The sequence below is a fragment of the Chanodichthys erythropterus genome, chromosome 8 (assembly GCF_024489055.1).
Source record: "Chanodichthys erythropterus isolate Z2021 chromosome 8, ASM2448905v1, whole genome shotgun sequence".
NCBI lineage: Eukaryota > Metazoa > Chordata > Actinopteri > Cypriniformes > Xenocyprididae > Chanodichthys > Chanodichthys erythropterus.
In genome coordinates, this window is record NC_090228.1 from 16,431,557 (window position 1) to 16,457,542 (window position 25,986).

Sequence of the window (25,986 nt, forward strand, 5' to 3'; positions counted from 1 at the left end):
ACATTATTTTCATTTTTGGGTGAACTAACCCCAACTAACCCTGCATTTGGGGCTGCATAGCCGCCGCGGACCAGTCAGAATGCCAATGATGTCCCTCGTCCACCTCCGGAAGCACCTACACTAGCAATGGAAGAAGGTTGCCAGGTCTGATGAATCATGTTTTCTGTTAGATCAGTGGATGGCCGGGTGTGTGTGCGTTGTTTACCTGGGGAAGAGATGGCAGCATAATTTACTATGGGAAGAAGGCAGGCTGGAGGAGGCAGTGTTAAGCTCTGGGCAATGTTCTGCTGGAAAACCGTGGGTCCTGGCATTCATGTGGATGTTACTTTGACATGTACCACCTATTTCAAGGAGTTGCCCTGGCTTCCAGTTTCCCCAGATTTCAATCCTATTGAGAACATCTATGGGATGTGCTGGACCAACAAATCCAATCCATGGAGACAACTTGCAAGAATCTTCTGCTAATGTCTTGGTGTCAGATACAACAGGTCACATTCAGAGCTGTTTTAGCAGCCTGAAGGGGACCTACACGATGTTAGTCAGGTGGTTTTAATGTTGTGGCTGATCAGAGTATAGTATCCACGGTCTCTCTCTCTCTCAGAGCACCTCTGTCAGCGCAGGTTCATCTGGTAAGAAATCTCTCCTGTGAGTTTTGGACTGGACTCACATACTTCTACACGGTGAGTGAACAAGATCAACACTTGGACACGAACCAGAATGCTTCGAGAGCTAACAGGGAGTCTGGGCTACACTGACAATCAAGCAGAGGTCAATCTCACAGGCTTATTTCTAATATAAATGCCATTAATCTAAAACTGTTAGTGTTTATTTCCAACATTAGAAAGATCAAACACATAAACCCTTTCTATGTACATGCAGTAGGAAAGTCTACAAAGAAAATACGCACCACTCTGTATGAACAAGATGCTCAAAAATAAATAAAAGATTGAAGAGAGCCATTATACGAGCAGTTAACAAAGCACTCGAGCAGAAAAATGACTTCAAATGATTACTCTCAGAGAGAGTTTCGGGTGGAAATGTGGTTTTCTCTTGATTTAAACAAAACCTCTGTGTTTTACTGTACATTGGAGTCCTATAGATGATCAGACGTCTCGTGTCTGTTCCAGCTTTCAACTCTTGTCCTCTGGGACCCCACGAAGGCATAATTTGTTCCAGCCTTGAACTAACACATCTGATTCAACAATAATCAGCCGCCGCTGGATTAATTGAATCAAGTGTATTAGTTTAACCTCACATGGCGACAAAAATCCATCATGGAGCTGGAGCTGAAATGGCTTATTCATGAAAGCTCTCCTGACTCTCATCCATGATTGCTTCAACATACTGTCTGCCTGCTCCCGTTTGACTGAAGTAACTGCTTTATAAATTCAGTTCACTTTTCAACAGTTTGAACCCTGACCTTTGACCCCTGCTGATTTAAGTGCCCTGGAGGAAACAGGAAACTATTGGCTTTGGTCTGCGTGACCTTTCTTCTCACACGTCCTTTTCTGTCGCCCATAAGAGGGGGTTGTATTCATCAGCTATGCGTCGCCCGAACACACAACCTGCTGAAAGTGAACCGACACACACATTCGATGGGTTGAAACATCAGACCTTAGTGAATGGAAACCATCAGACCGTGAGTCTCACAGCAGCAGAGCAAGAAACAATACATTAGCATATTAATGATCAGCCATTTTTCATTTAATAGCGGTGCTATTTAGTATTATTTATGTACTATTATAGTATTTATTAATATTTTTAATTAAAAAAAGGTTTTGTTTTATTTGAGAAATTTTGTCGTGCTTTTGTCATTTTTGTATCTATTTCATTGAACAAAAATGATTAATAGTTTTACTTAACAATAACAACACTGTTTAATAGGAACTGAAATATTACAAATGACCAAAAATAACTTTTTAAAAAGTTTTAATTATGTACAAATACAAAATAAAAAAGTTCACATGTATATTTACTTACATTTTAAAAGTTGGAAATATAAAACAGTCATAAAAATAGTGTTAAAAACAACAGCAGCCTAGATATTCAATATTAAGACCACTGATGGCAGCAGCGCAAAGAGGAACCGATGTGTACAATACAAAACAAGTGTGAAAATTGATAAAATGTCAAAATACAGGCACCTTATATACATAGTGAGCATAATATTTACAATAAAACACATTTTTGTATTAAAACCATGATAAACATTAGTTTAAACAGTTACCCTGCCTGTTCTCGACTGCGTTACTCTATTCAGCACTGCAGTTTGATTAAGTGTCTTTGCACTCTTGGCTAAATTTAGGCTTAAAAGACCCTCCACATAGACGACGCACACATGTGCGGCGTATAAACCTTCGGGGAGCCGTCTTTGAGTCGAAACGTTTTGTTATGGCCCAATATTTTCCTTTAAAGACATATCGTACTTTTGTTTTGTTTACAAATGTTATGTTTCAAATCTACACGCCAGATTAAACACAATAAACACTTCAGGAGGATGAAATGCCATGACTTCAGTTCATCTATAAAAGACATAAATAAATACTTCGCAAACTGCATATAAAATTTCGACAGATATATTACACCATGTGAAAGGAAAGACCTTCAGATGTTTGTAATTTCAGATCTATAAGACCTACGGATGCACAGAGTGACATTCGCACACTCTCTGGAGTGCAGTACACAAAACAGCCCCAAAGAGGCCACAGAACGCTCCAAACTGGAGTAAGGCAAGGTGCGAAACATTAGAAAGTCACTGAACCCTTCTGGAAATGTGTGATAACATCCCATTTGGGCGTGTATACTGGCCGCGGTGCTGACTGACGCTCCAAATCTGATTTGTGAAGGGGTTGATGTTGGTGTTTTGGAAACAGTGTTACAGAATTTCGTCCTCCTAAGTTGCACCTGAAATGCCTTTAAAATGATGCACATTGAAGAAAATTCAGCTGTGAGCAAGTGATAACACCTGGAAAAATGCACCCCAGTGAAAACAAAAGCTCCAACCTGTCTGAAAACGTCGGGTTTTTGCCATCTTCAAGTATCTCCAGGGAATGACATTTAGAAAAACATCTGCTCTGGTTTGTGACAAATATGTTCATATGGATGAACACCACAGTTTCTTTTAATTGCTTTTCTTTCCTTATGTATCCATCTGTCCTTGATTTTTGAGATTTAACTCACCAGCCACAAGAATCTTCTAAAAAAAAAAAAGTTCAAAAGTTGTCATTTCCTTCATTTGTTGGTTTTGAAAAAAATCACGTCTGACATCTGATTGTTGCAGTTTCTTTGTGAGAACATCAGATATTCTTGTTTTGCACCTTTTCTGTACCAGTGGTTTTAATTTAATAAAAAAAAAAAAAAAAATCTTAATCTAAAACCAAACTCTGGCCTCCAAGTTGTTTCTATGCCAATCGTACAGCAACAGTGGTCTTCATGTTGTAGATACCAAAAACCATAACGCGCCATGAGTATATTTTCACCACATTGGAAAATATAACAGTCTAGTAACTTATTTCCATGTCTGAATAGTATTTGAAGACTTTGCGGATCCATTCAGAGTAGAAGGCCACGTTGACAAAGACAGCAGGACGCCTGGCGACGGCACACCCACGGCCGTTGATGCTTACGCCCACTATGACCTTGCTTTCTCCTTCCTGGCACACCAATGGGCCACCGTAGTCTTTCTGTAAGAGGTGAATGGAGAAGAATACAGGTCATAATCATAGAATAAACACCAACAAAACTCCTCAAAGACCTTGATCTGACTCGTACCTCACAAACACCCTGGTCTCTCTTGCCTCCAGCACAGATTTTGGTCTCTGTGATGGGCAAAATACCTTTGTGGCTTTGGGAACACCTTTTGTTGCTGACAATTGGAAGCCCCACCATTTTCAGACTGCCCTCATGTCCCGTGCCTAACAGAGAGGTCGAAGGGTCAGCTTTAATAGAAATTGAATGGTTTGGAAAGTTTTCATGCAAGTTCAATTAGCTTCATTTATTTGGCCTTATGTGTCTAAGTAACTCAACACAGGTTTGGAAAAATGGGTTATATACGAGCTAAGAATGTTTTGTTTGTTCTAGTGTGTATTTTAATGATGCTGAGTCAGATTAAATATTTATTTGTGTATCTTGTTCTTCTTCCACAAGATACAAACATGAACAAAAGATGTTATAAGTCATTGTCATTATTATTAAGACCATCTGAATGCAGTCTAGAGCTGTGTTTTCAAGTAAACACCAAATAAAACAGACCATATATATATATATATATATATATATATATATATATATATATATATATATATATATATATATATATATATATATATATATATATATATACGTGTGAGTACACCCCTCATATTTTTGTAAATATTTTATTATATCTTTTCATGTGACAACACTGAAGAAATGACACTTTGCTACAATGTAAAGTAGTGAGAGTACAGCTTGTATAACAGTGTAAATTTGCTCAACACACAGCCATTAATGTCTAAACCGCTGGCCACAAAAGTGAGTACACCCCTAAGTGTAAATGTCCAAATTGGGCCCACTTAGCCACTTTCTCTCCCCAGTGTCTTGTGACTGGTTAGTGTTACAAGGTCTTAGGTATGAATGGGGAGCAGGTTTGTTAAGTTTGTTGTTATCGATCTCACACTGGTCACTGGAAGTTCATCATGGCACCTCATGGAAAAGAACTCTCTGAGAATCTGAAAAAAATAATTGTTGCTCTACATAAAGATGGCGTAGGCTAAAGAAGATTGCCAAGACCCTGAAACTGAGCTGCAGCACGCTGGCCAAGACTATACAGCGATTTAACAGGACAGGTTCCACTCAGAACAGGCTTCGCCATGGTCAACCAAAGAAGTTGAGTGCACGTGCTCAGCGTCATATCCAGAGAAAATAGACGTATGAGTGCTGCCAGCATTGCTGCAGAGGTTGAAGAGGTGGGGGGGTCAGCCTGTCAGTGCTCAGACCATACGCCGCACACTGCATCAAATTGGTCTGCATCGCTGTCATCCCAGAAGGATGCCTCTTCTAAAGATGATGCACAAGAAAGCCCGCAAGCAGTTTGCTGAAGACAAGCAGACTGAGGACATGGATTACTGGAACCATGGCCTGTGGTCTGATGAGACCAAGATAAACTTATTTAGTTCAGATGGTGTGTGGCGGCAACCAGGTGAGGAGTACAAAGACAAGTCTGTCTTGCCTACAGTCAAGCATGTTGATGGGAGTGTCATGGTCTGGGGCTGCATGAGTGATGCTCTAGTAATATTCTTCTCCTATCTGAAAAAAAAAAGAAAAAAAAAAAAAAATTCGCTATGAGCACTTTACTGACATAACTGTGACTTCACTCAGCACTTATACACTGTTGTTCTCATGTTGATTTAATTGATTCTACTACTCTCATTTGTAAGTCGCTTTGGATAAAAGCGTCTGCTAAATGACTAAATGTAAATGTAAATGTAAATGTGATGCCGGCACTGGAGAGCTACAGTTCATTGAGGGAACCATGAATGTCAACATGTACTGTGACATACTGAAGCAGAGCATGATTCCCTCCCTTCGGAGAGTGGGCCACAGGGCAGTATTCCAACATGATAACGACCCCAAACACACCTCCAAGACGACCACTGCCTTGCTAAAGAAGCTGAGGGTAAAGGTGATGGACTGGGCAAGCATGTCTCCAGACCTAAACCCTATTGAGCATCTGTGGGGCATCCTCAAACAGAAGGTGGAGGAGCGCAAGGTCTCTAACATTCAGCAGCTTTGTGATGTCGTCATGGAGGAGTGGAAGAGGACTCCAGTGGCAACCTGTGAAGCTCTGGTGAACTCCATGCCCAAGAGGGTTAAGGCAGTGCTGGAAAATAATGGTGGACACACAAAATATTGACACTCTGGGCCCAATTTGTACTCACTTTTGTGGACAGCGTTTTAGACATTAATGGCTGTGTGTTGAGTTATTTTGAGGGGACAGCAAATTTACACTGTTATACAAGCTTTACACATATGGGTCAATTATTTGAAAGGCTTTTTTCAGGTTTTAAAATGGAAAATTTATCCAAAAATAAAATGGAAACCAACAATTCAACAATGTTACTGTATCTCAAAGAAATAGAACAGAATAGTACCTTTAGTGTCTCCCCAGCCATACATGAGGCAGTGAGTGCCTTCTGCAACAGCACATCCTGCGACAGGAAGTTGCACAGTTCGCACATGCTCAGAGAGAGGTGCAGGCCTGGGCATAAGACTATGAGTTACCATAAGGATGGCTGGATGCATAAGAAGATGAATAGCCAGATGCATAAATGAACTTACGTTGTGAGTTTAAGCAGGGCTAAGTTGGATCCCTCGGGCCCGCAGACCACATGTGCGATCCGGAGACCCTGTGTGTCAGCGGATGCGTTGAGATGAAGGAGCCCCACCTGCACAGTATACTCCGAGAGGTCAGGAACACTGAGGAACGTGCAAAAAAAAACAAAAAAACATGATGTATAAGCATATATGTCAAACAGAAGTTTCATGACAACTAAAATATGCAACTAAAGTATCCAAGTAGAACGATGATAAGTCATTTTAGCCTTCTGAAAATATATAATCTGGATCGCAGACATAGCAGAGCAGTCTTTCTACAAGCATGAGATATGTATATTGGCGAGCATTTCTGGTAAACTCATCTCCAGCTCTGATCAAGACGCAGAGGTCAGTTCTAGCGTCCAGCCCGGTCTGTGTCTTCATGCAAAGCACAAGATAGCTGATCCCACCAGGGAGCGGATCTGGGGAATGTAGAGATGATCTAAAAGCCAGACACACTCACTCTCGTTCTCCTTCTGTCCCCCTTTCCCCCCTCAAGCTAAACACAGCCAGCAGGTTTTCACTCAAGTGTCACTGAAGCAGATCCACAGGCGTATATCACACAGCCGAACACCGAGTCTAAACAGATGCACCGCTGACAGAGCAGAGAGCCATCAGTCACAGTCCGAGCGGATCTGTCACTACTCTCTCTTAAACCGGAAACCCTGGATCCGCACGTCTCATAGAAAACATCAACTGACAGATGGGAACACAAGGCCGAGACAGGCCAGAATCTTGTACGCCCAAGAATGAGGAAAACTCAAATGTGGTTTGCATTGACAAGAGAGAGTGGCTAGTCATTAGCGGATGTGAGATGGATTACCAGGTGGAGAAGCATTGTTGATCGGTCAGAACCCATTCCTCTCTGATGAGTGAACCTCCGCACCAGTGTCTGTTCCTGCGGGAGGAGAACCAATCAGAATGTGCTGTTATGGTTACAGGAATTACCATCCCCTTATGCTATATTTATGCTAAATTTACTAGATACTATTCTAAATCATAATGTATATATATTTCAGTGTATATTAAATAATCTATCACAGTTTTATCTGCAGATTTGCCGTCAATTATGTAGATTAATGTCGGTTGAATTGGATTAAAATAATACTTCATGCAAAATGGAAGTGTGTACCTTTTTTGAATGCTGACCACCCAGCTTCCGTCCTCTGCTCGCTGCACCTGCATCCCCCCAACAATCCGTGTGGTTTTGTGTATAAAGCAAGAGGGTTTCGGTCCTCCACCTGCTGAGAGGGAAAACGGTAACTGTCAGAGAAGACTTAATGAAAAATATTTATATATATATATTTAAAAATATATATTTAAAAATGTACATATTGGATATGCAGTACATAGTATCATAGTGCAGTGGTTCTCAAGTGGTTTTCCCACAGGACCCAGATAGTACACTGGACATAACAACAAATCTACACAGGCCCAAAAATATGCAAATTTAATTACAGGCTGACCAAAAATAAATGGATAATTATGTAAATCTTCTAAAAACAAAGTAAATTAATCATAGTCTGTGAAAATCAATAGGACACTTGTGGTTATGGCTTCATTTTGTCCAGTGCATAAATGCTTTATTTATTTATTTGTTTGCTATTATTTTATTATTTGCATTTAGCACAGTTTTTTCTTTGGTGACTGTTATCACAAGAGGCCAGCGACCCTTTTCTTTTATTATCAGCTAAGAAATTTGCCATGAACTTACTCTTCTGATGGTCATCAGATGACATTGATTTGCCTGAAAAGACAATAAATGTTAGTTTGCACCAAAAACCAGGAACAAAATATTATAATTAAACATTTGACATGTGAACATTACCCACTGATGTTGCTGAAACCTAAAAAAAGAATCTAATGTAATTTGTAAAAACCTAAATATAATCCCCTTAATGTGTTTCCTATTACAATGACGAACGCCAAGCCTACACAAACACTATCTCATTCATCAACACGCACCAGCAGACCATCACAGACGTGTCTGAATGCAACACAATTATAAAAATCCAGCTGCAGTGACACAGCTGCATGGGCACAAAAATGAAGAAGATTACATCTGTCTGACATTATAGTCTGACGCCTCATTCAAGGAGACAAAAACCACAGACACAAACTCTGTGCATAACATATGTAAGCCTTCACAAGCTACAAATAATGACAAAACACCCCTGCCGTGTAAGTCAGAGACCCTGTCTGTCATTATATAAGTTGTGTGACATTCAGAATTAAGCTGAGAATGTGTTTAATATTCCAACTGAATTTCTGAATTTGAAGTGAGGTTGTAGAATGTAGAATTGATATTTCAACTATTCAAGGCATTTTAAATAAATTAATATATCTAACTGCTATAAGTGTAATTAGAAAAGGAAAAAGTCCAGACAGAACAATAAATGGAACAAAAGTCAGACAGACAGACAGACAGACAGATAGATAGATAGATAGATAGATAGATAGATAGATAGATAGATAGATAGATAGATAGATAGATAGATAGATAGATAGATAGATAGATAGATAGATAGATAGATAGATAGATAGATAGATAGATAGATAGATAGATAGATAGATAGAGAGACAAGTAGACAGACAGACAGACAGATAGATAGATAGATAGATAGATAGATAGATAGATAGATAGATAGATAGATAGATAGATAGATAGATAGATAGATAGATAGATAGATAGATAGATAGATAGATAGACAGATAGACAGATAGATAGATAGATAGATAGATAGATAGATAGATAGATAGATAGATAGATAGATAGATAGACAGATAGACAGATAGTTAGATAGATAGATAGACAGAGAGATAGACAGACAGATAGATAGATAGATAGATAGATAGATAGATAGAGAGACAGACAGAGAGATAGACAGACAGATAGATAGATAGATAGATAGATAGACAGACAGACAGACAGACAGACAGACAGATAGATAGATAGATAGATAGACAGACAGAGAGATAGACAGATAGATAGATAGATAGATAGATAGATAGAGAGAGAGATAGACAGACAGATAGATAGATAGATAGATAGATAGATAGATAGATAGACAGACAGACAGAGAGATAGATATACAGATAGATAGACAGACAGAGAGATAGATATACAGATAGATAGATAGATAGATAGATAGATAGATAGATAGATAGATAGATAGATAGATAGATAGATAGATAGATAGATAGATAGATAGACAGACAGACAGAGAGATAGATATACAGATGGACACAGACAGATAGATAGATAGATAGATAGACAGACAGACAGACAGATAGATAGATAGATAGATAGATAGATAGATAGATAGACAGATAGATAGATAGATAGATAGATAGATAGATAGATAGATAGATAGATAGATAGATAGATAGATAGACAGATAGATAGATAGATAGAGAGACAGACAGAGAGATAGACAGACAGATAGATAGATAGATAGATAGATAGATAGATAGATAGATAGATAGAGAGACAGACAGATAGACAGACAGATAGACAGACAGACAGACAGACAGATAGATAGATAGATAGACAGACAGAGAGATAGATAGATAGATAGATAGATAGATAGATAGATAGATAGATAGATAGATAGATAGATAGATAGATAGATAGATAGAGAGACAGACAGACAGACAGACAGACAGACAGACAGACAGACAGACAGATAGATAGATAGACAGACAGAGAGATAGATAGATAGATAGATAGATAGATAGATAGATAGATAGATAGATAGATAGATAGATAGACAGACAGAGAGATAGACAGACAGATAGATAGATAGATAGATAGACAGACAGAGAGATAGATATACAGATAGATAGATAGACAGACAGAGAGATAGATAGATAGATAGATAGATAGATAGATAGATAGATAGATAGATAGATAGATAGATAGATAGACAGACAGAGAGATAGATATACAGATGGACACAGACAGATAGATAGATAGATAGATAGATAGATAGATAGATAGATAGACAGACAGGCAGACAGACAGATAGACAGACAAACAGATAGACAGACAGACAAGTAGACAGACAGACTCACAGCGCTCCAGTCCGCAGTAGTCCCAGGGAATGGAGAAGTTGGATGTGTAGCACCATGGCCCGTGCTTATCTCGGTCTGGATTCCTGCACAAGTTCAACTCTAAGCCCGCGCTGGCCTTCGCTGACCGCGTGTCTCTCCTTCACACACATAAAAACAAAGAACAGGAAATCAGCTACTCAGTTCAGAGAAACAGGCCAACACAAGAGGGATGGAAATGTTGACTCGTATTTCGCTGTTTGACAAGATGTTCAAAGAAGGAATCATATTCTTATCCTCCCTCCAGTGACCATAAAAGTATGAAAGTATGAACTCAGAACAGTCACTGTGGCTCTGCGCATTACACCACCTGTCCTCATGACTACACGCAATCCAGCCCGAAACTGCATGCCAAGCGTCTTCTACGGAGTTGACTTACAAAGAAAATAAATCCTAGAGCGAGACAGACAGCCCTCCGATCGCAGGGGCCGAAAACCCAAAATGAAAAATGTGTAGGAAACAGAGAGTGATAAAGTGGAGAGGTAATTTTTCGTCCCTGGTGACCGCTGAACAAGCCAACGTTGAGTTTTCTCAGAGACAACCTTTCGACCCCATGTGAGGCAGACTCACTGGCTGGACGCCATTTGAAGAAGCTGATTGGCTTTGATCTGCCCGTGTTTTGAGAGCGGGGGACAGCACTTCCTGGGGTCAGAGGTCACTCCTGCAACATGTCCATCTGTCTGTGCCATTTTGGCTTTTAAAATTCCTGTAAATTAAGTGATGTTAACAGCTTAGCCCGAGCTGAGGGACTACAGGACGCTGAGCGAGTTGCTTTATGGGGCATTTGTCTCCCGAAGAACAGTGTGTGGTATTTTCTGTCCTCGGTGTATCAGTGATGAATATGAGCGGCCTGGCTCTCCCTCTTCTGTTTGTTATCACTGCCTCAGTCCTCTTTCAATGTTGTAATACTGCCTGATAACCGCCTTTCAAAACAAACTCAACATCAGCGCTAATATATGATTTCTGCGAGGAAAACTGGCTCCAAGAGTCAACAGGAACCCACGAGAGAGCAAAAGTGCACAAAAAGCTCTAAATATTTCAAAACCCAGTGAGATGCCTCACTGACTACATGGAGAGCTGCATTCTAAGACAGCATCCTAACTAGAATAAAAACCTCATCAGTGACTGATTTAGATTTTTCTACATAGTCGAGAGTCTGAATAGTGCTCACGCCAAGCTGTCGTAAAACAACTAGTGGCGACCAAAGCTGGATGTGTTGTCGCCTTGCGTCGGCTGCGTCTCGGCCAGTCTAATCTCTAATTGTCCATTTGTCATCCCATACAATCCGCCATCAAAATGATAAGTTTAATTATTCCAGCTGCTGTGAGAAAAGGCTATAAATGATCTGTCACCTGCAGCATCCTCACATGTGATAGCTGAGACTTCTTCTTTATGTAAACACACGTGACGTAATGACGTAATGACGCAAAGACGAACGGTGGCATGCTCAAATTTCCTGCAGAAACCTACCAGTACCACTCGAATTAGAAAATATTATTACAAGCTTACTGTTGTGAATCAGACTAAGGTAAGGAGATCGTTTCGAACACTAGTTGGTTATGTACTTGCTCAAAAATTGATTTTGGATTATTTTTAACCAAAAAAAGTTACGGACGGCAGCTTTAATATTGAGCACTGGATTAAATGTAAGCCATTTGGATCTTTTCATAAATTTGCGCCACTTACTCATGCAGAAAATGTCTTTGTGCAGTTTAACATTTACAGACACTAGCCCATATTGAAATTTACTTTTGATTTATTCATACAAAATTCAGTGTCATTCCGAGTCATACAGTCAATTCCATATTTATGACTGGATTCCACAATTCCGGTAGTGTTTTCTGTGTTTAAACCAGCCCCCAACCAAGCCATTGGTTGATCACTCAGACCCAGCAATGTTGAAAATATCTGAAAGCTGGTGTATTGTGCTTTTTTTAAAGGATTAGTCCACTTTAAAATAAACTTTTCCTGATAATTTACTCACCCCCATGTCATCCAAGATGTCCATGTCCTTCTCTCTTCAGCTGAAAAGAAATGAAGGTTTTTGATGAAAACATTCCAGGATTATTCTCCTTATAGTGGACTTCAATGGCCTCCAGACAGTTGAAGGTCAAAATTACAGTTTCAGTGCAGCTTCAAAGGGCTTTAAACGATACCAGACCAGGAATAAGGGTCTTATCTAGCGAAATGATCGGTCATTTTCGAAAAAATACAACTGTATATGCTTTATAAACACAAAATATTGCCTTGAACGTACTTCCGCTTCCGCTTTCTGTATGTCCTACGCCTTTCCTATTCTACTTATGGAAAAAAAAACGAAACTGGCACCATGTTCGTTCCGTAAGTAGAATAGTAAAGGCGTAGGACATACAGCGGAAGTACGTTCAAGGCGATATTTTGTGTTTATACACAAAACCGATCGTTTCTCTAGATAAGACCCTTATTCCTATCGTTTAAAGCCCTTTGAAGCTGCACTGAAACTGTAATTTTGACCTTCAACCGTCTGGAGGCCATTGAAGTCCACTATAAGGAGAATAATCCTGGAATGTTTTCATCAAAAACCTTCATTTCTTTTCGTATGACGAAAGAAAGACATGAACATCTTGGATGACAGTAAATTATCAGGAAAATTTTATTTGGAAGTGAACTAATCCTTTAAACAGTATCATTTATTTAAAAAGGAGTACCTACTCAAAGAGTATGCAATTTTCTCACTTGTTGTCTCTGAACATTACCATGGAATAGAATGCATTTTAACATGGGCAAAATAAAAATGGCACAGCAGCTTTAAATGGTTTCAGTGATTTCCAGGAAACATGTACCTGAATGTGTGGTCGGACCACAGCCCACAAGGAATACCAGATCTTGTTTTCGATAAATTGCCACGATAACTCTCCCCGTTGTCTTCATAACATTCTAGGACACAGATAAAACAGACATAAAGATAACATAAACAGTGTTAACATGCCTAAACACATGCATGTACAGTACCTTCAGTAAAATCCATGCTTATTCAAAGCTCCATGTTTAGATTATTTATGGATTTGCTGATTGTATCCATTCTGTCATGAAATAAGCATGTTTGAAATAGCATTTTACTAGTGGGGGAGGGCCGATTTCACGTCAGGGACCACTTTACAATTGGTGGTTGGCAAACATGTAGGGGAAAAAAGCTTTTGTCTGTGCCAAGATCTGACTGAAGTTTGAGTGAATCCAGAGAGGCACTGCCCTGTCTCTCTGACCTGAAACCTCAAAGGGACTCTTCTGGTGAAAAATGTGTCTTTTGAAACACAAAGCTGGAACACACATGAAAAAAAGAGATTATTCTAACAGGATTTTGAAACGGACTACACGATTTGTGCAAAAGAATCTTTTTCTTTTAGGAGCGCTTGTGTGACACAGACGAAGGGGAATGCGAGGGTACCCAGAACAAAACCGCACTCGAGCTGGGTGCCAGATCTTTACAGGCAGTCTCTAAACGTCCGTGATGGCGCCTCTGCGCAAAACATCTTTGTCTTTCATCATTAAAATTCTTGTAAATTATGATGAGCTAAGAGTTTTGGAACAACACAATTCATTATGTGGCGGCTAATATAATATCACAATGCTTAGTCATGCAGTGTTGTACATGTGTGAGAGTGTGTGTAAGCGTGTGTGTGTGTGTGTGTGTGGGCTTACCTGTGCTGTCGAAGCTCTCTGATTCACATCTGGGGATGTTGGTACAGAAAGCTTTGCGTACTTTTGGATCAGTGGTGAAACACCAGGGAATTTCAGAACCATCAGGGTTCCTGCAATAGTTCTCTCTGAGATCCCTGAGTGGGACACACACAAACAATTATTTAAAATCATTTTTGCATGTATGCATTTTTTGCATTTTCTTTTTCAGAATGATTTAGGATCAGATGTAAACAAACCCCTAATCGTGGGATCATCCCATAACTTTTTGACTTTTGTCAGTAAGCTACCACCAAATGCTTACAATATGTTGTTTTATATTTTCATCAAAAAGTGTAATGTAGTTCTGATAATACAAAAAAGCAAAACAACAACAACAACAACAAAAAAAACCATGTAGAATGACTCACTTGCATTTATAGTTGTGGGGTGTGTATGAATGGTTGTGAGGAAATAGGGCGTCCCAGCGTTGACAGGTCACACCTGCAGGGGTCACACTGACTGTACCTCTGTAGCCCTCTCCCTGACCCCGAAAGCAAGAGGTGGTCACCTCCACTTCCACATCATTATCTGAGTCTGACACAGAGAAAGGGAGAGAGAATGTCAGGAATTCCAAGCATCAGCATTTGAAAAATATTTCCACTGGAAAGATGCCATGGATGAAATACAGGAGTAACCACAAGATTTACAACAAGCTAGTGCACCTGTACACAATCCCTGGGCTAAACTAAATATCGAACACATGCAACTATCTGCGATAGGAAAGTCAAACAATATTCAGACAATATTCAGTTTGTTACTAAAGCTAAAACACCAAAGCATGCATGTTTTATAGAAAGAAAGATGAAGATGAAGATGAAGAAATGTGAACAGACCACACACACTGATGTTACAGTACTCCCATGGTGTGTTTTTGTCCATTGTGTAACACCATGGACGCACGTCATTATTGGGATTGCGGCAGTAGTTGTCATCCAGGCCTTTACCTACATGCCTATAAATACAGATACAGAAGGCGTAAATCACACAGTTGTGTGTGTATGTGTGTGTGTGAGAGAGAGAGTATGTGAATGTGCACCTGTGAGGCTGGTAGGTGTGTTTATGAGGTTTCTGTGAGTCCCATCTCTGGCACTCTTTCCCACTCTCTGTGTGATCCATGGGCCCCCTGTATGTTTCCCCATTACACCTCATACACTCCACTATAAACACACAGGTATTACAATCATCAAATGCACACATAATAATAGTGCACTATACTGTAGACTGTGCAACAGACACAAACACATTCACATACTGTACTCTTAGCACGTCCTGATTTTGCAGAGTTAGACATGTTCCTGGGTCAACATATTTGGAACAACTTTCTGGTCCAAAAATTTAGTCCTAACCATATCCCTACCCCTAAACCTACCCATAAGTTATCCCTAAAATGTAAGCCTAAACTTGACATAAACTGTAAACTCGTCCCTAAAATCTGATAGGTTGATTGGAATGTTGTTCCAGGTTCAACAAAAATGTTGATGAAAACAGATTCTGCATACTCTCATATCAAAATCGACACAAAAGCACATATTATAGTAGATAAGAGGTCATCTCTAACCTTCTGAACACTGGGGCAGCCCACATTCCTGGTGCCGAGTCTCAGTGAGTTCAGTGAAGCACCAGGGTCCGCTTGGATCATTGTCTGGGTTTCGGCAGAAGTTCTGACGCAGGTCAAACTTTTTGTGTCTGGCAGGCTTGAAACTGATAAATAAATATATAGAAAAAGGAGAGGGTTAAAATTTCAGTCAATGTGATCAACTAGGTCAAATTAACTTTTGTCGAACCCTGCTCGTAGAGAGCTATTGTTCTAGCTCCAACCTTAATTAAACACTCCTGAAACAGCTAATCAAGCGCTGCGTCCGAAATCGCATACTGAATAGTAGGTACAACATTTGGTTAGAAACTTACTTTGAGACTGTTAAAAAAGTATGTTCTTTATAGAACATGAATGTGCGTAGTATGAAGGAAATTCGGGCGTACTATATCTGCCATGTTCATTGTCATGTGACCCACAGTTGCGCCGCTTCACCGGCATTTACAATTCCTCTCCCGTGGCCATGGGAGAGTAAAGTGTTCATCGAATGGGCACTTCAGAATCTCAGCGGAAGTAGTGAGACATCCAGATACTTTTTGCCTACTTTTTTCAAATACTATGTATTCTAACATGCTACTCTGTCGGCATACTTTTTTCGCATACTATATAGTATGGAAGTATTTGACTTCCGACACAGAAAAGGTCTATAGGATTACTATAAATATCCAGGAAGGTGTGTTGGAGCAGAAAGTTGCAGAACGTTGGCCATCCAAGAGCGGGATTGGATACTCCTGGTCTTTTGGAACACTCATTGAGTAAATCAGCATAATCAGCCTAAAAGGTCTGCTTTGACAAGTATGAATTTCTAGTTTGTGCTAGTTTGGTGCCGGTTCACCTTGAGAACTGGCATAGCCATGTTGTTCATGAGCAAAACTTAGCAGGAGAAACCGGTTGACCAGCATTTTTCATTCCTATGGTGCTGCTTGATCATGGAAGTCTCCCTGATTGAGCTAGTTAAGAAGCATGTTGTTCGTTCAGCAGAGAGGTCCACATCAGGATACTCTACACTCTCAAAACAGGTTGATCAAGATGGTCAAACACAGGGGTGCCCTATCCTGCTCCTGCATGGTTTTCTTCTAGTTCCAACCTTAATTAAATACACCTAAAGCAGTTGATCATGGTCTTGAGATTACTAGAAGATTCAGAACAGGCAGGTTGGAGCAAAACACTGCAGGAAAGTGGCCCTCCAGGAGCAGGATTGGACACCCCTGGTCTACCAGGTCCCACAATTCTATATAGGATAAGCAGTATGGAAGATGGATGGATTGTCCTCCACTTGTTTCCTCAAATTCAGCCCTGGAGGGCCACTGCCCTGCAGAGTTTAGCTCAAACCCTGATCAAAGTCACCTACCTGTAATTGTCAAGTAACTCTGAAGAACTTGATTAGCTTGCTAAGGTGTCTTTGATTAGGGTTGAAGCAAAACTCTCGAGGCAGTGTCCCTTCAAGGCCAGATTTGAGGAACGATGATCTACCAGATTGACCTGAATATCACCTAAGATGGCATGGACCAGCTAACAACCATAAATGACCAGCTTCAACTATGTAAAACCAGCTAACTATATCCCAACATATGCTATCTGAATCTAAGTGAACCTAAACTTTGAATTGATCTCTTAAAACCAAATCCAGTACTAGACCTAAAGGTCTGTTGCCTCTGAAACATCAAAATAAGTTAAAATGACACCAGATCAGGACACCATCTAAACAAAAGCCATGCAGCACAGATGAATTGCTTAAACAACTGGGTTACAAAAGGCGTGTGGTGCTGGAATGGACTGTGTTCCTGCATCTGGATCTTGTGGCTGGTTCCACATGAGGCCTGAGATCTCTACAGCTAATGATGTTGTGCTAACAGATGTTAGCCAGTTATTCTTCTCTGGCTGCCAACAAATGCTCTTGCACTATGAATGCAATCCAAACAGAAACTTTAAACTTTCTTTAATCACACTCACAACACCAGGAGGTCATTTGAGTCGGAAATTGGTAATTTATTGGAAACTATCCATTTGTGTACATACAAAAGATTTCGTCTTAATAAAGTGACATTTCATGGGAGCATGTCAGCGTTGGCTGGCCGCCAGCTCTGGTACAAGCACCGACACCTTCTTGGTGGAAAAGGGGCTTGCATTTTTTGTCTTCTCAGAGTAGATTTACTTGGTTCTCATCACACTCTTTCTGATCATTTTCTACTGTCTCCCCGTTTGGCTTGGCCAAATGGATGGGACAGGTGGACACATTGTGCTGGTGGATAGATTGAGAAGCTTAAGTATGAGAGGAAAAAGATCTTATCACATGGAAAAAAGTTCGAAGGGAATCGAAGTCGGAAAGTACTGTTATCCATAGGGAGGAGGATTAGCATCTGTGCACTAGTCTCAAATGCTGCTCGTATTTTAATGTGTCTGCGGCTTTGTGAGCTCAGCTGGAGGGCAGACAGAACATGACTTCAGTCCATAAATCCTCCTTTTCTCATTCTTTCTCTATCTTTCTTTCATTCTCTCACCTCTAAAATCTTTATACAGCTTGTAAGCAGTGTAGCTCGTAGAGCTAATAACATCTTGGCTAACAAGGACCTGGCGACAATTGACCACATTAACCAGATTGGCTCGTGTTTGCGCAGTCAAGGCATCACTCCATATAGTCTCACTTTACTTCTGTTGTGAGAGAAACGACGGGCCTGAAAACAATCTCATCTGCAGTCTAGACTAATCAGTGATTGTTGGCAGACAGCACGCTGAAGGCAATTAACAGCTAACGGCTAAGTTTGTGCTAGGAACAGTGAGGACTATTGTGAAAATTGCTAGCTGACAGAGACCATATGAAAGCTGCAAATGATAAGCTTATTGAGAGAATGAGTTACAGAGGAATGAGCGGTTTAAGAGACAGAGGCAAAACTTCACTATAAATAGCGTTGTTTATTAGCTGTAGCTATTTAATCAGAGTGTTAAAAAGGTAGATGATATTTACACAAAGTGTAACAGAACTTAAATGCTATTTACACTGAGTGTAAATAGTCCTAGATAATGTTTGCACACAGTGTAAAACACAATAATTAGCTTCTTGTTTATAAGTGCAAATAGTGATAGATGTTATTCACACAGTGTAAATAGAAGGGATATGCTATTTATACTAAGATAAATTGTTTGCATTTTATTTGACTGCACCGGATCCATTGTTGTAAAACAATTCACTAAGGAGCCTAGAGGCGTCACAATATTGCATGTCGGTGTCTTGCAAGATCCTGTTCCTCCCCAAAGCATTTCTATTGGCTGAGACAGCTATTTAGGGGTACAGTATTCAGTGCTTGACTAATAATTTAAATAATAAAGAAGCTTTCTGGTTTATTTATTTGAAATTATGAAAATATATTACATTTTAATTTAAGTTCAATGACATTATGTTAGCTAACCTAAAAATGATCAAATTAAACATGTTCCTTTCTTCGTGTTTTATTACCACAGGGCTTCGAGGGGTTAATAAAGGCGTGATGCATTTTTTTTGTAAGAAAAATATCCATATTTAACAAGTTATAAAGTAAAGTATATAGCTACCACCAGACCACCTTCCGTATTCAACTTGCGGAAAAAGTGTAACCCTTCAGTTAAAAATGCTTACGCTACGTCCTACGCCTTCCGTATTCAACTTACGAAAAAAGTGTAACTGGCGTGTCGTTTTTGTACGTTTTCATACGTTTTCATAAGTTTAATACGGAAGGCGGTCTGGCAGAAGCTAGATATTTAATAAGTAGTTAAATAGGGATATTTTTTCTTACACAAATGCACCGCTTCGCTTCAGAAGGCCTTTATTATCCCCCCTGGAGCCGTGTAGATTACGTTTATGATGGATGGATGTGATGCAATTTCTTCAGCTTCATACTCGTTGGCCCCATTCACTGCCATTATAAAGCTCGGATGCGTCAGAATATTTATTAATATAGCTCTGATTGTGTTCATCAGAAAGAAGAAAGTCATATACACATAAGATGGCTTGAGGGTGAGTAAAGTCTGGGGTAATTTTCATTAGAAAGTGAACTAATCCTTTAAGAAAAGCTTTTTTGATTAGCTAGAACCAGATATCCCAAATAATGTTTTTAAGATGCCGTGTCAACTTTCATTCTCAACACCGCTGCAGTGTTTAAGTGTTAATAGAATTAAATGCACTAAACCATTAAAAAACTGTTAAAAAGACGTGTTAATCTTAATGTGTTACATTTATTTAACATAAAAATGGCATTCACTTATAATTTAAATTAGGTCTATTTGAACAGAAAATAATGACAATGACTTAATCCACCAGTGCACATTAAAGTGGCACATCCCAGAAAGTCAAAGAGAGAGAAAGCAAAAAAAAAAGTGACTTTTTACTTGTGCTCATGCGGTATGGACATATTCCAGGATTGACACGTAATTCCAGTCTTTGTGAATGACTTCCTCCCCTTGTAGTTGACACCTGACCCAATGATGCACTCCCTCACATAGTCTGTGGAAAACATACGGCACACAGATATTCATATAATCTGATACAATGACCGTTGTTTACAGATTACACATTTTACTGACATCCTGATGTGATTTAAGTCTCCAAACAAGAGTTTTACTGACGATTATGGCATAAATCAAAATGTTAAACTCCAGCTTTTGCTGAAAGCATAAACATACGGCATCTTGTTACCGTCAACACTTATCAGTCATGCTTTCTTATACTCCGTTTGCTGCCAAATCTCTTACGCATATGTTGTTTACAATGACAGAGGTGATTTTATACATAGGAAGGAGTGATTTTACACTTAGAGCCAGGAATCTAAACAAACATGGCTGGCATTTGCATGGTTTTACAACAAAATATTTCCAGGAAACTTCAGAAGACATAAAAGTAAAAAGTCAAGTGTGAGTGAACTTCTTCGAAAGGGCATTCAAAATATTTACCTTTCTTCTCGAAAAGGTCACAATTGAGTTTTCGCTCTCTCTTTGCGCCTTCGGAGAAACGGTCGAAGGGAAGCAAGTGACATTTCCTGTTTATCTGGTCAAAGTAGAATGCCCTGTAAGGAAGCAAGGAGCGAAAACCAAGAAAACAGAAGACAATTGTTGGGTCAGAGATCCACCACGATCAGATGAATCAACAGTTCACCCAAAAATTTAAATACTGTCCCACCTTCATGACGTTCCAAACCTGAAAAAGAAGATATTCTGAAGAGTGTCCAAAACAATTTCCCATTGACTAAAAACACTGAGACGTTCTTCAAAATATCTTCTTTTTTGTTAATAAGAAAAACAAAACAACATGAGTAAATGATGACAGAATTTTCATTTTTGGTTGAACAATCCCTTTAAACTCGTGCGTGTGTCACCTGCAGGACTTCTTGCTCTTGCTGCATTTACGTGCACAGTCATCCAACGAGAGGTTTCTAATTCGAGGAGATTCTGGATAGTCTGTACAAAGCAGCCGGCTGTTTTCACTTTTCTGATACCTCTGCAATGTCTGTTTCCTGCACGCTGAACAAAAGAGACAAGGAGATTAAACACAAACACATATGCAGATACTTAAAACACACATACATGAACACTTGTAATCTCACACATGTGAGAATTGTCACACACATTATCAGAAGGGTCATTCTCAGGAAACAGTCCCATTTGTATGAAATTTGTGTCAGTGTGACTTAAAACTGATATAATTTGACAGATTTTATACTCTTATATAGTGTGTAACGAAAAGAGCTTTTTAAATATTTTTTTTAATGTTTGTTTTGACATGTGATGCTTAAAATTTTATATAAATATTTTACAATATACACAAAGTTTGGTAAGATTTTTTAATCTTTTGAAAAGTCACCAAGGCAATATTCATTAGATAAAACAGTAATATTATAATAGTTAAAATAACTGTTTTCTATTTAAATATGCTTTAAAATGTAATTCATTCCTGTGATGGAAAAGCTGAATTTTCAGCAGCCATTACTCCAGTCTTAAATGTCACATGACCCTTCAGAAATCAGTCTAATTATGCTGTTGATGTTTTTCAAAAATTTTTGGTGCCTAAAGGTCTTTAATGAACAAAAGCAAGCAGAGTAAACAAAGCTAGACTCATCAGCATTCACATTCTTTCACATTACTAAACTCTATTTTATGACTGTCTCTTCTGCAGAAATGAATGAGAGGCCAGTGAAAGGGGCCCAGACTCTCACTTACACATACGTGTGTCATGATTCACTGCACTGTGGTGGTCCGAGGATATTTCCGAAGTCAGCTTACATACATGTGCAAAGCTCACATGGTAACTCCCACAATAAAACATATACATAATCTTTCTGTTGTTTTCAGGTCCATCATCTACTTTACACTCTTCATTTGCTTATCTGCACTCTTAAGTGTAAGCCAAAACTCTCTTATCTGCCTCTTATTGGCTCATAAAAAGTCTTCTGAATCATATGATAGCTTTGAGTGAGGGACACAATGAAATAAGACATTATTCACTGATAATTTCCCCCTCCAGTAAGCTTTTTTTAATGAAATACTGCGGTATTTATTATACTTGATTTGATTTAAAGGATTAGTTCACTTTCAAATACAATTTTCCAGATAATTTACTCACCCCCATGTCATCCAAGATGCCCACTGATCACCTTCCAAGTGGTTCCGCCAAAAGCGCACTTTTGTATTCTTCAAAAAGCTGTATGTCCTACGCCTTCCCAATTCTACTTCTTCAACTGAAAAAACGGAACTGGCACTGCATTCGTTCCATAAGTTGAATAGGGAAGGCGTAGGACATACAGCGTAAACTTTTTGAAGAATACGAAAGTGCGCTTTTGGCGGAAGCACTTGGAAGGCGATCAATTGTTTATATAAAGCATATACATTTACATTTTTTCGAAAATCTTAAAATCTTATTCCCATCGTTTAAAGCCCTTTGAAGCTCCATTGAAACTGTAATTTTGACCTTCAACCGTTTGGAGGCCATTGAAGTCCACTATAAGGAGAATAATCCTGGAATGTTTTCATCAAAAACCTTCATTTCTTTTCGACTGAAGAAAGAACGACATGGATATCTTGAATGACATGGGGGTGAGTAAATTATCAGGAAAATTTTATTTGAAATGGAACTAATCCTTTAAATTCATGTACATAATAATTTCCCCTCACTCTTGCAGTGACAGCTCTTCTCTTTTCTGATGACATGTTTACTAGCATGAGGGCGGGACAACCTGTCACTCACATGACATTACAGCAATAGCAAACCACAATGATCCAATCAATTCCCCATGGACAAAATCAATCCCCGTTCAACATTTTTTCTTATATACGTCACAATAATGAAGAAATAAACAACTTCTGTTCCATGCTGAATTTAACTTGAGAACAACAGCAACCAGATCAGAGAGTTTGCGCGCTTGATGTGTTGCAATTTTGCGGACTTGCGATCGTCATCTCGTGCACATTCTTGTGATGTCAACAAAAGTGTCACATTTGTATGTTTCATAAGTGTGCTCACAAGTAAACCATAAGGGCTGAATCTCAAAACTCGACTGAATCATTCTTTTGAGTCAGTTCAATAGCTCACAAATTGGAATAAATGATTTGTTTTAAGAATCATTGTCAAAGACTCACCGAATCACAAATGTTACCAGAGAAAATTCAGTTTGTTCTTCACACAAATCTATTGAATGACTTGTGAAAAAGCATATAAGTCACATGGCCTAATTTCATGACAGTTTTATGGGGCTTTTTTGTCCTTTTCAAGGCTTGACAGTCATGCTCACTTCATTTTGGTTGAACTATCCTGTTTAAAGTCTGATAAGTGAACTGTACATACTCTCCCATAGGCTGTTCTCTCACTCAGCGTGGGCATGAACTTGGATCAGCTCTGTGCAGTAGTTCTGGGCCCGGTGCCCTGATTATCGAGTGATTCAGTAAACTGTTGAAAATCAGGGGTGTAAGGTAACGCTCCTCAGTTTGATTCAGACACGCGTAGCGCTGCGCAGTCCCGCATCTCTGGCCGAACTCCTGTGGCTGAAGCGGTTTTGGTGAGAACACATTATTAATGTTTGGGCCGCATCTGAACACATCTGGATTTCATCAGGCTGCTCTTCAAACATTGATCTTTTCCTTCAGCGCCCCAATTAGACTCCTTTAAATTCCTCTTTCTGGTCTGTCGGGGGCATCTTTATCTCCCAGCCTGCTTATTAGATTTGGCTAAATCTCTTCCTTAAATAACAACGGGATGATGTTTATGGTAGCAATGAGAACGGGCATCAGTGAAACATCAGCATTAATGGTTTCAGTCTGACTCACTAATGTCCTTTCCTTTCCTAGAGCTTCAGTGAAAGCTTGAAGAACCTCTCGTTCTGTGTTTACGCAGCACATCTGGTCTGCTGAATATTTGCAATGGTGAAATATGGGAGAAATGGCTCTGTCCAGATGTTGCACAGCACGTCGATAACGCCCGCTTTAGAGTCCATTCACCCCATATGTGCGTTTGCCCATTGCTGGAAATGTGAACTCCGGGAAGGGTCTGTTACATTGCTGTAGCGCATCTAATGATGCATGTCACTGTTAGTGAGCATCAGTTTCTTCAGTGGAACAGGACTGAAAGTAAAATATATGTTGGCGCTTTGTACAGTTTCAGGCCATCTGAAGATGATACTGCAGAAAAGTGTCTTGTTAAAAGACGCAATGGTGGTAACTGTGTGTGGTTTGAACCTACAACTTGCCCAGAACTGTTACCATAAGGCCACACCACCCCATATCCTCTGCACTACGTGATGCATGTAACATCTCCAGGCTTCAGTTTATGAGACTGAAACATGAGGAAGGGTCAATGGATTTGTGAAAAATCCAAACTAAATATACATTATTGTAAATGTAGACAGTTTGAAAACTGTGGGCCCCTGAACATATATTTAAACCCCTCTTGCTTGTTTATTCCCCTTTAAATTGCATTTGTAGTTTTCCACCCCAAAAAGCTGTTGTGGAAAGCTCTTTTATTAAATTGGATTGAAAATTGATTTAAACTCAAATGAACCCTGTGTGGAGAAAAGGCCCCTTTTTCAGCAATCCTTAACATTCCAACAATTTACTATGGTAGCCATAAAATGTCATCTTTATAATAATATCTTGGATTTCTACTTGTTTGTACACTCTAAAAAATGCTGGGTTAAAAACAACCCAAGTTGGGTTGAAAATGGACAAACCCAGCGAATGGGTTGTTTCAACCCAACTGTTGGGTTAAATGTTTGCCCAACCTGCTGGGTAGTTTTACTTAACTCGACTATTGTTTAAAAATTACAGTATTGCTTACTTAAAATGAACCCAAAATATCTTGAAAATTAACATTTATTAATATGTTTAATAAATGAACATTTTAATTTCATTTTAAGTCAGCCATATAGTCATTTTCAAACAATAGTTGGGTTAAATAAAACTACCCAGCAGATAGGGCAAACATTTAACCCAACAGTTGGGTTAAAACTACCCAATCGCTGGGTTTGTCCATTTTCAACCCAACTTGGGTTGTTTTTAACCCAGTTTTAACTCAAGTTTCTTCATCTGTAAAGTCATTCAAAGTGGCTGAAAAGTGTACAGCTGCAGGTTATAATAACTATTATAAGATTATGGCACCACTTTGTAGCAATTAAACTACATTCAGAGATAATAAAGTTTAATTAAACCCAATTTTAGAGCATTGAGACAGAGTTTACAATGTAGTTTATCATTAATATGAGATTTCCTTCAGACAGTGCATGCAAGAATCCTCTGGAATATATCTGTCATGCTGTTTAATTTATTGTCAGGACACTGATGGCTTGTAGTTTTACACTAGTATCAATAACTGCAGTAGTACTATATGGTATTTGGTCACCATGGTAAATTTGCAAGGAAAAGAGAAATACAATATGTGTGTGTTTAAATACTAAACACACACACAAAAAATAATATCAAATATCTCCAGAATCATATTCACCCTCAAAAAGCATTTAAAATCACTTTTCGAAGATAGTTAGTCATCTTTGCACTGTGATGAACACTATTTAAAACACGATCAGTTAATCAATAACGCACTTCACGTGCCCATTACACGCTGGTCACTCACCCGCATCCAGGGACAGCAAGACACACAGAAGAGTTTGATAAATCCACATTATGTCCGATTTCATGATTCAAGGTTTGATATTCCAGGATTTGGGATGGAGAATTTATAAGGTCCGAGCTGGTGCTGC

The 25,986-nt window shown here is 39.1% G+C and overlaps 1 protein-coding gene across 3 annotated transcripts; it reads right to left on the reverse strand.

The window, feature by feature from the left end:
- Window positions 1-1,967: 1,967 nt before the first annotated feature.
- Window positions 1,968-25,986, reverse strand: hgfa (hepatocyte growth factor a). Of its 3 annotated transcripts, XM_067391073.1 has the most exons (18): window positions 25,860-25,986; window positions 21,121-21,265; window positions 20,699-20,811; window positions 20,138-20,252; window positions 15,740-15,882; window positions 15,218-15,338; window positions 15,015-15,133; window positions 14,550-14,715; window positions 14,143-14,276; window positions 13,287-13,380; window positions 10,429-10,565; window positions 8,069-8,101; window positions 7,487-7,598; window positions 7,178-7,252; window positions 6,319-6,456; window positions 6,132-6,238; window positions 3,772-3,914; window positions 1,968-3,683 (listed from the first exon to the last, which is right to left on the reverse strand). In XM_067391073.1, the coding sequence occupies exons 1-18, from the start codon at window positions 25,921-25,923 to the stop codon at window positions 3,501-3,503; spliced, it is 2,142 nt and encodes a 713-aa protein (XP_067247174.1). In that variant the 5' UTR covers window positions 25,924-25,986; the 3' UTR covers window positions 1,968-3,500. The 3 variants fall into 3 exon arrangements, with proteins under 3 accessions (XP_067247174.1, XP_067247175.1, XP_067247176.1); XM_067391074.1 differs by lacking the exons at window positions 1,968-3,683; window positions 3,772-3,914 and adding an exon at window positions 4,443-5,286; XM_067391075.1 differs by lacking the exons at window positions 1,968-3,683; window positions 3,772-3,914 and adding an exon at window positions 5,672-5,860.